The following is an 11,711-nucleotide window of genomic DNA, read 5'->3' as shown; positions in this document are numbered from 1 at the left end:
AAAGTCGTAATTCTCAAATATATTTTAAATAAAAGAAAGGCCAAATTGATAGTTGTCGGTTTGCCTAAATAATTGTTTTATTTCGAACTTTATTGGTCCTTGTGACATTTATTTTTGGCATAACGACGATTATAATTTTTATATCTAATCACCCAACGACACATAACCCAAACCATAAAATGACATAAATCCCAAAAAGAAAAACGTCATAACAAATATTCACCAAGAAAACTTCACAAAGCCCAAATAAACCAAATTTCGGTGTCGTATAGCCCAAATTTAGAAATGTCATAATGCCAAAAGTTTTTGGGTCTTTGAGATACGTATTATTTCCTTGTGTTTCAAAATTTAAAACTAAAAATTTTGTAGCGCTCAAAATAAAAAAAAAATCTGAATGTTCAAATTTTGACATTCTTTGAGTGATTTATTACTTAGTAATTCGAGTGATATAATAGCCGTGCTTTTTTGGTATTCCATGTATAGTACAGTGAGAAATTGCCAAAAAAACGATCCGGTGTAGTCCGATTTTTATACTTGAAAGTTGATACAATTAAATATTTGCCAGAATAACTTATCAAAAAATTCCAAAAAAAAAATAGCGAAATTCAGACAAGGGCGAAATCGAGTAAGCTGGTTTTTGATAGTTGACTATTATAATCAAGAAAATACGCCTGTGTAATGTGATAGTTGATTTCAAAGTTTTAACCAAACAATTTGACATAAAATAAAAACTGCAATAAGAGAATTTGGGTGTACACTACTACATTAACAAATGTGGTGTTGAAGCAAGCTTGAATCTCGCCTAAATTCTTTATATACCTGAATCGAGTTGAAAAGAGCTTTATTCCACTCGATTCCAGTCGGGGATCGGAGTCCTGTCAAAATTTGTGAAGAAAAACCCGTGTGGAGGAGTTGGTTTTCCAGATAATGCATTATTGTCCGTTTATTTGCAGGTTTGTGTACAAAACATATAGTTTTGTTTTAAACTAATTTTTAAAAAAAAATCTTATATGGTGCTGAACTATTCAGTTTTTCTGTCAAACTTAATCATTTTTAAATCTTCTTTTGCGGTGAAAACACCAAAAAGATTTATTTAATCTAAACTGAGATAAACCTGTAGCATACTATTCCAAAGTAGTCAGTAAACTTTTGTATCGCACTATGCCTAATTGCAAGCACTCGTTATTTACTTGTGTCAATGTACATAGAAATTGTTGTTTAAAATTATGATTGGGCCTTATGATCGAATGATTCAACCGAAAGTTATTCTTTTTTTGTTCTCGTTATCGATGTACAGCTTTGTCAAATTATTAAATAAATATCCTTCAAACGAAAATCCCCCACAAACTTTGGTGGAAACATGGCAAAACTTAATTAACTTTTCTATTGTTTTCTCTTGCAAAAGAAGTCCATTTTCATTAAAAATACTAAATAATATCAACAGTAACAGATTGATTTTTTCCCCAACGGAAAACGAATAATTCCAATTGCACAACTACTCAACGAACAAAGCCATCGAGATACAAATGCAATATCAATCGTACCAACATTTGAGAACGAAATCAAAAAAGATCCATTCAAGACTCGTAAGATTCTACTTTAACTTTTATCGGTAGTATTCATAGTGCGGATATTATTTTTGTTATTTGTGTAAAATCTTATTATACTATTGGTAGATTTTCCAACAAAACAGGGGTAATATTTTAAAACTGATTTGGGCAATATGACATTAGTTTTGGGCTCTGTGAATTTTCTTCTAAAAAAGTTTTTGGGCGATAGAACCAGTTTTGGGAGACATGTCATTTTTAATATCTTTGCGTTATTTTATTGGGCAATAAGACCAGACTTTTTAATTTGAAATTTCATAAAACAAAAAAAAGTATTAACGCCCAAAGGTTTGGTAATATTGCCTACATCGTACAACAACAAAACGTTGATAACATTGTTTTGGGCTCTATTACATTTTTAATTTGGGGGATATGGTTTTGGGCGAAAAGACCCAACGCATTGTTCGACTGAGAACCAATAAATCATCAAAAATGTCAATCTTTCAACTAATATTATAACATTTCACATAACAGCTGAGTTTGACAGGTGTCAATCTACTTCAATCCACCAAATGAATAACCATATGTATAGTAATGTTTGGAAAATTCACTAAAAAACCCTATCTATTATGTATGAAAAACTACCTAAACCTATTTAAATTTTTCATCTCACGCAACGAACACAATAAAATCAACATATTGTTAAAAAAAAACGCAAACAGTTCACACATGTTCTAAGTGATTTTTCACATACATGTGAATGTGAAAAAAACCCATCCCTAATCTGAACTTCATTGTTTTAAAGTACACCATCATAGACACGAGTAGATACTCCCTCGAACATAAGAAAAGATGAATTTTATTTTAAGTCAATATTTTTTTGAACAAAAAACCCCCGGCAAAATAGCCGGACAGAGACAAGAAATGATCGAAGGCGTCTTCAATATGCGGTGTAGCTTCATAACTAAACAGCAACAGTTTTAATATGAACGTTAAACCGGTCAGTACGCATTGAACATTTTTTTAAATCTATTTTAATTCTCCTTCAGCAGCTTTCGTATATAGAAGGTAACTTGAACTTGATTTCTTAACAATTCGTTTAGTTTTAAGTGAGAATCTGAAAGAAACCAACCCTAGCTCTATATAGCGGTAATTTTTGTTTAAAATATTTTTAAAATTTTATACATAGTTAAAAATTTTGGAAAGAAAAATAATTTAATAATCATTGTTAATTAAAACCTGATATTTTGTGAATTACGTAATTTTGAAATTATCACATCGAATTGCATTTTAATTGTTCTTAAAAAAAGTTGATTATATTAGCAACAAATAAACAATTGTTTTGTTAAAGTGAATTATTTATTGTGAAGTATTTTGATACATGAATTTTAGTGAATACAGATCTCATGACATAAAATTAAATACATTTATTTAAAAAATCAGTGTTTTGTAATCAAAACCCAAAAGTGAATTAACAATTTTAAACGATTTAAAAAAAAACACTGATCTTAAATAACCTTTTGAACTTTTAAATATTATTGATTTGAAAATAAAGAATCAGAACAGCTTATCTATAGAAAAGTAGCTCAGTCCATAAAACAATTATTTAGTTTCAAAATACACTCCGCATTCCTTAACTGCTGTCGGTTTTTAGTTTTCTAGCAGAAAAATTAAAGCAAATGCTCTTCGCTCTCAAATTACCATCAATTGAAAGTAAAGTTCAATTGCAATGAAAAATTAAGAAAATTGTCTTAAGATCGATCGGTTGGTAAAATCAAAAATCTTTTGAAAAACAAGTTAATCTACATAATTTTTGGTATTATTTTACAAAATCAATATTTTGTAAAATAATACAATATAATATTTCTGCGGCTTTTCATGGTCACACCACATTCATGGATTTTCAAGGACGCGTGTTCTTTGATACAAACATTGTATCTTAAGCGTCAATTAAGTTTAAACTTGTTGTATCATTTTGATTTAAAATGATCAAACTCTTAATTATGTTAACTGATCTTCAATTAAATGAGGCGGAGTGTGACTATTTATAGCGTCAGAATATGTACTTTATTTTCTGACCGGTTTTTCTGTACCTTATATTATTATCAAGAAAGAATCAATCATTTAAGTTTTTTATTTATTAAATAATTTGGTTTAATAACTTTTGTGTATTTAAAGTTAAAGGCGTGGTAAAACCACAAATAAAATAACATCTTCAATCGGGTTTTTATTTTTATTGAGATAATCTTACTTGACATGCTTGTGTTGGGATAAAGTAGTTTTTTTTTATTTTTAGACAACAAGTTTTGCCAAGAAAGAACAATCTAAGCTAAGGAATACAAGGATTTAATTGAGTTATTAAATTTTAACGCTCCTACTCTACAAGGTTTAACCAATAAGAGGTTGAATTTTAATTTAATAATTAAAACAAAAAATAGTAATTAATAGTAAGAAATTCATGTTTATTTCATTGGCATACATAATTTAATATTTACACATTGCGGCTGTATATCTTCAATACCTTAACAACATCGATCTTTAACTTCATGATTAAGATCGTGGGAGAATTTTAACGTGCCCTGAAAGAAAAAAGTGTTTGTGATTAATTTGGATCATCTCCAGATCTAGAAACGCACCAAACAGTGACGCTGCGGAGATAGAGAGGCTTTTTAAAGATCAGTCTTAAAGCCTTTTCACATCAAGCTCAAATCCGAAAATCGTTCACACTGAACATTTACACGTTTTCGTTTGACATTTCAATGTTTGCAACATCGACTGTTATGTACTGTATTGATACAACATTTTAATTAAAATAAAAGTCCTTTAATTATTATTTTCGAAAAATATAATCTCAAGTATCTATCATTGCACAAAACTGCCGGCTCCTTTTTTTGCAAATAATCGAACTTAAAACCTGGAAAAGTGAAATATTTCTTTTAACAGCAGCCATTAGCTGTTTTGTTTACATTTAATTGAGCGCTAAATTTGTGTTCGTTGTTTCAAGGTCCCTAAAGTCGAAATAAAAGTTTTTTAGAGAAATGTCTGTGTATGCATGTGTACGTACGTTCGTACGTCCGTGCTCCGGAAGTTCGCTACGTTTTTTTCGTCGTCCATAGCTCAAGAACCGGAAAAGATATCGACTTTTGTTATACAGACAATAAGCAGCAAGATGCAAAAAGGACTTCCAAACAAATTGCGTGGGTGGTTTTTTTTTACCATAGCAGTTTAAAAAAAAAGCGTGAACATTTTGGTTACCCCTAAATATCTCACGAACCAACAACGCTAACAACGTGATACCAAACAAGTATATTTAAAAAAAAATCCAATTTAAAGTTTTTTTTATAATTCAAAAAAAATTTGTCTCTCAAAGATTTTACGAATACAAAATGATTTTATCACTAAAACAATTTTGTGCAAAGAAATATAATGTTTCAACATCTGCTAAAATTTTGAGGAAAATCGAATTTAAAAAAAATAAAAACCTAAAATAAAAACATTACTCAAAGTTGGTAAAAATTGATTTTCGACACAAATATCTTTTTCAACTTACAAGAAATAATTTTTTCAACATTCTGAAATATGTTGCGAAAAATCGAATTGACAGTTTTTATTTTTACAAAAAATTAAAACCTAAAAAAAATTAATAAAAGTTGGGTAAAAATTGATTTTTGACTCAAATATCTTTTCAAAAATTTGAAATTATGGCTTCCAAGTAATTTTGACTCTAAAGAATTATTGTTTTCAATATTTTGAAACATTTTGAGAAAAATCGAATAGACAGTTTTCTTACAAAAAATAAAACCTAAACAAAAAATAAATAAAAGTTGGTAAAAATCAAATTTCGGCTCAAATATCTTTTCAAAACTTTCAGATATTGGCTTTAAACTACTTGTATCCTTTTAAAAAATATTGTTGTCAACATATGGTTAAATTTTGGGAAAAATCGATTTGACGGTTTAAAAAAAATGAAAACCTAAACAAAAAAAATTAATAAAAGTTAGTAAAAATTTACATTCGACTCAAATAGCTTTTCAAAAATTTAAACCAATGGCTTCAAACTTTTTATTTCACAGAAAGTATTGTTTTCGATATTCAGTATTTTTTTTTTTTTATAAAAATCCAACATTCCAACAACATTAGTACACACGTTTTGTTAAAATTGATGTTCGGTTCTTGATATCTCTCAAATTAATTTCTTTCATCCAATTTGTAAAAATTTAAGGAATGCTACTAAAATTGGTAAAAATTTGTTTTCGACTAAAAATCTATTTAACAAAACTAGATTTTGAAAGTAATCTATTTCATTATATGAAACAAAATTGTTGTTCAACTGACAACTTTTTTAACCCAACACGAAAACCTATTAACTTTTAAGCAAAACAAATAGACAGACGGGATGGGAAGTATATCAGTGTGGGTCGCATCCTAGCCTCTTTTTTTTTGGACCCTAATGCGAAAAACCTGCTTATTAAAGTAGCCTCTCAGGTGAAATTCGGTATTATGGTACGATGTAGTTGATGGAGTTTAATATATCGGCTTAAATTCTTGTGTTAATTGAACTTTAATTGCCTTAGTTAAATCTTAAGGTTTCCTTTTTTTATTTAAAGTACGGTGTATTGAGTTCAAAATCCCCAAGATTGCAATTTTCAAAAATGGTTTTATGACAAAAAATTTAAAGCTATAATAATGGCTTTTAGCTTATACTGTTTTATAATTTATATATTAATAAACTTTGACAGAGTTCTATACTTTTTTAGCCATATTTTTTAGTATTGAATATCTTACAGAAACCATCAATTTGGGAACTTTTTTCTAAGTTTGATAAATCAACAAGAACGAAAGAAAGCACATAATTTAAGCTTTGTTTAATAACATGGGTTTACTATGTATCTATATAAAATAAGCAATAATGAAAACAATACATACAAAATGTACTACTAGGAAAATACGTCAAATCATATCCGGGAACGTTCCCAAAAAAACCGTTCACGAAATGACGATTTCAAATAAGCGAATAATTTGATTATACGACGGGCATCTTAAATTCGATCTGACTTTGTCAATAATAAAATATTCGAGGTTACTTTGTTATTTTGTATTCGTGAAAAAGAATTTCATCAATAATTAAATGTAATAAATACGTTTACAGAATGACGGACTATTGATGTACGCTCTACGAATAAAGAATAAAGGGGTATATTTACCATTTAGGTATAATTTATTTTACGATAAATACTTTGACAGCCGGCGTTCTTATTGTTGTCTTCCTCGACTGACGTTTGACACTGAATGACTGCGTTTACTTAAAATTATTTTTGATCGATATATGTTCTCCAAATGACTTGTGCGATATCGGACAAATTATTTTTGCATTTTTATAGTTAAAAATAAATAATATTTTAGTATCGTTTCTAAAACTTGATTTTGTAATAACAGTGGTTAAATACCCTAAATTTTCCAATCATATTTTGGACTTGTTGTTGAAGATTGTACATTAGGACACGTTCCCAAAATGATTTTCTGTGCTTGTTCATGGATTTCATTTAAAATTAACTTTATTAATAAATTATATAGTTTATAGTTTTAGTATTTTATCAATTTTTTTCTCAATTAAGTCCACATTTATGATAGTAAATTGTAGGCCATTTTTAAATAATCGAGAAGAAATCGACAAACCTGGTGTTTTTTTGTTTAATTCTATGAACCGAAAGTAATTAGCACTCTGGTTATATACATAAACACAAAGTGTTAATCAATACAATTATTAAATGTTATAAACATGATCTGTCTGTATTACATTTTGTTTCAAGTTTTCTAATGAATTTATTCAGCTTGAAAAAATTTAACTCGTAAGAAGTTCCAACGAGTCTGAAAAATATTCTAACGATTGAAAGAAAACAATACAATAATCGATCCATTAATTTTTGCTTCGTGAATGATGCATACAAAACACTATTAAAAAATTCATCAATTTTTTAATTTATATATTTCAATATTTATAGACATATTAATACAAAAAAACTCATAAAATTTGTTAGATAAAAATTTATAGATTCGTAGTTGATAATTAATTAGAAAAACAATTCAGTATTTGAATATTTGTAAGCTCTGAGAGTATCTCTACTAATTTTCACGTTATTTTACAATTTTATTATTGCTTTTGATTACATGCAATTACAGTTATAAACAATAGTAACCGGATATGATTTTTCCTTATAATTTTTTAGCTTTTAGTAAAAGGAATAAATAAGAGTCGCAATAAAACTGATATAAACAGATTTTTGAACTGAATTATTTATAAACAATTAGAGAAATGTTCCCAATCGTTTTTTAACATTTTCTAGCTTTTTTGAGCAAAGTTATAATAACTATACATGATAATCTAAATACTATGCATTAGCTCAACATAAACGATATATAAATAAAGCATGTGAATTAATTTATAATTAAAGGTCAAAGTGAATTTCCAAGGTGATCTACGATTTATATAGTAGTTAGAGGCAGAAATTATATTAGTTTGTTTTATGGTTATATTAAGTGATTTAAGAATTTAATTTCAAATAAAAAAAACACAATTTAAATTAAATCCAATGTTTTCTCCATTTATATCAATGTTTCAGATCGAGATGTATGCTAAATTGATTCTCATCCCGATCCTTCTGATTGGATCATGTGCGGCCCAAACAGATTTGAACGATCTCATTTCTTCAATATTTAACACAAGTGCAGGCACACCCGACACCAGAGACAAGCTGCCACCCTTGGTGATCAGTCCTACACCAAATCCAGCTACACAAAGGCCAGTTACGCTTGCTCCGATTCCACTGACACCTGTCGGTGGCCATTCGTACAAACCATGTGGACCCGGCATGGAATGTGTTCGTGAATATCTTTGTTCTAATGGAAAAGTCAACAAAGATGGTGCAACTTTGATTGATATTCGTATTGATGATCAATCTTGTCCCTTCTTGGAAACCTGCTGTGCTACTGGTGATAAGGTATGTACAAATTGTTGACCTCTAATTCGGATGTCAATTTCTCATATTGCTGTTTATTCTATTCAAGGTTGATAATCCAATTATCAGACCAGCCGAACCACCATCTGGTTGCGGTTATAGAAATATTGAGGGAATTGGTTTCAAAATCGAGGGAGCTGCCGATAGTGAGGCTGAATTCGGTGAATTCCCATGGATGGTGGCAGTTTTACGTGAAGAAGCTGCTCTTGATAAAATTCTAAACGTCTATCAATGTGGAGGTTCTTTGATTACCCCTCAGGTTGTTTTGACAGGAGCTCACTGTGTGCAAGCCCGTCAAGCCAATAACTTCAAAGTGCGAGCTGGAGAATGGGAAACTAACACAAAAACCGAAGTCTATCCCGATCAGGACAGACAAGTCGTTGAAATGATTGTTCATGAACATTACAATAAGGGAAGTTTGTACAACGATGTAGCACTACTCTTCCTCGACAAACCCTTCGATGCAGCACCAAATGTTGGTAACGTGTGCTTGCCACCAGCTACCCAAAACTTCGATATGTCACGTTGTTTCGCAACAGGCTGGGGTAAGGATCAATTCCAAAACGGACAATACCAGAACATTTTGAAGAAAATCGAATTGCCAGTCGTGCCAAATGCCAAGTGTCAGGAAAACCTAAGAAATACCCGTTTGGGAAAATTCTTTGAACTTCATTCGAGCTTTATGTGTGCCGGTGGTGAAAAGGGCAAGGATACTTGTAAGGGCGATGGTGGTTCACCATTGGTTTGTCCAATGCCCAACGAACCCAATCGTTACTTCCAGGCTGGTATTGTAGCTTGGGGTATTGGATGTGGTGATGAAAATGTTCCAGGGGTGTATGCTAATGTTCCAAAATTGCGTTCATGGATTGATGAACAATTGGCTTATAAGAGAATCGATCCAGCTACTTTTACGCCATAAAAGTCATTATACTCAATCAAATACATGTGATTTTATGAACAAAATAAAAATAAACTTTGTCCCTAAATATCTTTTTTCATAATTTATGAAACCTTATTTCCAATTTTTGAGTTTTTTAGATCAGGTTATTAAAGTACTAAACTAAGTTTTGAGTCTGGGTCGAGTTTGGATAGCAAATAAAACTTTACAGAGTGATAAGGATTTGTGATAGGCATGTTGTGTGGCTTGTGATCCCGTCATGTTGGAACCGTCGAGAAATCGATAAATTCGAATCGTCAGTCAGCAATATTTGTGGGAGCAGTAGAAATACTTAACTTTAAGCATGCATTGCGATAATGCACACACCATCTGTAAATATTTGTGGAATGTAGAAACAAATAAGCAAAAGAAGTTCAACGGTCAACGCGTTGTTCTGTAACATAAAAAAGAGGTTATAATCTGTCCCAAGGTGTTTCGGCGTGTGAACGTCAACGAAAAATGCTGTCAACGCATTTACTAGCTCACATTTGACACACATTACAATAATACTTTGTTCGATTTATAGCGATCCATTATCTTAAATGGCAAACATAAAGAGTGATTTTGTAGCTATTATCTTTTTGTCAACACTGGTTCAAACAGGTGACACACGTTTCGTGTTTTTTTTTCCTGTCAAACATCTTCAGTTTGATCTATAATTTAACCATAAATCCTCTTAAAAACGAACAATGCTTGCAAATTATTAAATTTTATTATCAAAATGCGTGTTCTGTTAAGAAAGTTCATCGAGCGCTTCTTACATTTTATGGACAGTTTAATCGACCCACTGAAGCGGCTATTCGGGCTATTGTGACTAAGTTTTGCACCAAATTTATATTTGTTGGACATTAAACCACCAACACGCTTACGTAGAGTGCGAACTGAAGTACATATAGCAGCTTTATCGGCCAGTGTTAATGATGACTATCAATTATCGATTCGTAGCCGTTCGCAGCAATTGGGCCTGAAGGATTTAGGTGTGATGGCTTTCAAAATACAGCTGGTGCAAGAATGGAAGACCAAGACATACTAAAACGCACAATTATTGGTGAATGGGCTCTTGGAAAGTTGTTTGAAGATCCATTTCTTTATCGACAAATTGTGTTCAGCGACGAAGCTCATTTTTGGCTCATTGGATACGTAAATAGGCAGAATTGTCGATTTTGGAGTGAATCAGGCAGAAGCATTGCAAGGGATACCAATGCATCCAGAAAAAGTCACAGTTTGGTGGACTTATTGAGAGACGAGTTCGGTGAACTTTTTATTTCACGTTCGGGATCGGCCAGTTCGCTGCCTATATCGTGCGATTTAACGCCTTTAGACTATTTTTTGTGGGACTATGTTAAAGCCCGCTTCAATTGACGCATTGGAAGACAACATTGAAGCATTTTAAGTGAGATACCGGTCGAAATGTTGGAAATAGTATGCCAAAACAGGACTAAGCGGATGGATGTCATGAATTTTTCTGAATTGTATGTGTTTTTTTTTTAAACTTTCCTATAGGTTTTAAAAATCACTCTTATAACTTATTTCATGAAACATAGAGTGAAACTTCAGTTTGACGGTTGTATTATGGCACTTCGGGTTTGAATGAGAGCTTAGTTTAACAGGTGTCATAATACAACGATACCAACTTGAAACTACGAAATGAATGACCCTATATAACCGTGTGTCATATACTATAATTCTAAATAAAATAATGAATTTCCAAATCGATTTTCAATTGGAAAAACATATGTACGAGTACTTGGCGTGTGCTGAGTCTAAGGGTGTATTTATCCACAAGCGAGCACCGGCATAAAGAAATTTGTGTTTAAATACGGTCAAAGTTTATTACCTACCACGAGACATACTTACTTGAAAAATGAAATTAGTACTTAATATTATGTTTATTTTTTAATATAATTATATTAATACATAAGTAGGTGCATCAAAGAATATCAATATCTTAGCACACAGCATGCACATTGCTATTCCACATTTATTTCTATTTAATAAAAAAAAAATAGTTATAAAAACTGGAAAATAAAGATGTTTGTAAAAAAAACTTTTTCATAGTGAGGGTACATATCGTTTTAAAGTAAAAACTTATATTTATATAGATTTCATATCATTTTTCTTATTTCATCTGACATTATCTTACGTCCTGTCTGAACAATGTCGAATGAAATAGCTTTAAAATAAAAAGAACTTTTAGAAAAACACAAGAAA

The 11,711-nt window shown here is 30.7% G+C and overlaps 1 protein-coding gene across 2 annotated transcripts; it reads left to right on the top strand.

The window, feature by feature from the left end:
* The first annotated feature begins 2,459 nt into the window (after positions 1-2,459).
* On the top strand, positions 2,460-9,549 carry LOC129949723 (phenoloxidase-activating factor 2-like). Of its 2 annotated transcripts, none has more exons than XM_056061354.1 (3): positions 2,460-2,615; positions 8,168-8,545; positions 8,613-9,549. In XM_056061354.1, exons 2-3 carry the CDS (start codon positions 8,174-8,176, stop codon positions 9,480-9,482), a joined length of 1,242 nt encoding a protein of 413 aa, XP_055917329.1. In that variant the 5' UTR covers positions 2,460-2,615; positions 8,168-8,173; the 3' UTR covers positions 9,483-9,549. The 2 variants fall into 2 exon arrangements, with proteins under 2 accessions (XP_055917329.1, XP_055917328.1); XM_056061353.1 differs by having other exon boundaries at positions 2,542-2,696.
* The last annotated feature ends 2,162 nt before the right edge of the window (positions 9,550-11,711 follow it).

Source organism: Eupeodes corollae, chromosome 3, assembly GCF_945859685.1.
Source record: "Eupeodes corollae chromosome 3, idEupCoro1.1, whole genome shotgun sequence".
In the NCBI taxonomy this organism is placed as follows: Eukaryota; Metazoa; Arthropoda; class Insecta; order Diptera; family Syrphidae; genus Eupeodes; species Eupeodes corollae.
The sequence above is the reverse complement of the archived record's forward strand: the minus strand, read 5'-3'. Positions and strand labels throughout refer to the sequence as shown.

Excerpts from the sequence above, each read along its gene's own strand:
- LOC129949723 (XM_056061354.1), top strand. The coding sequence starts at position 8,174 with ATGTATGCTAAATTGATTCTCATCCCGATCCTTCTGATTGGATCATGT. Across the intron at positions 8,546-8,612 it reads GCTGTGCTACTGGTGATAAG|GTTGATAATCCAATTATCAG; the intron begins GTATGTACAAAT and ends ATTCTATTCAAG.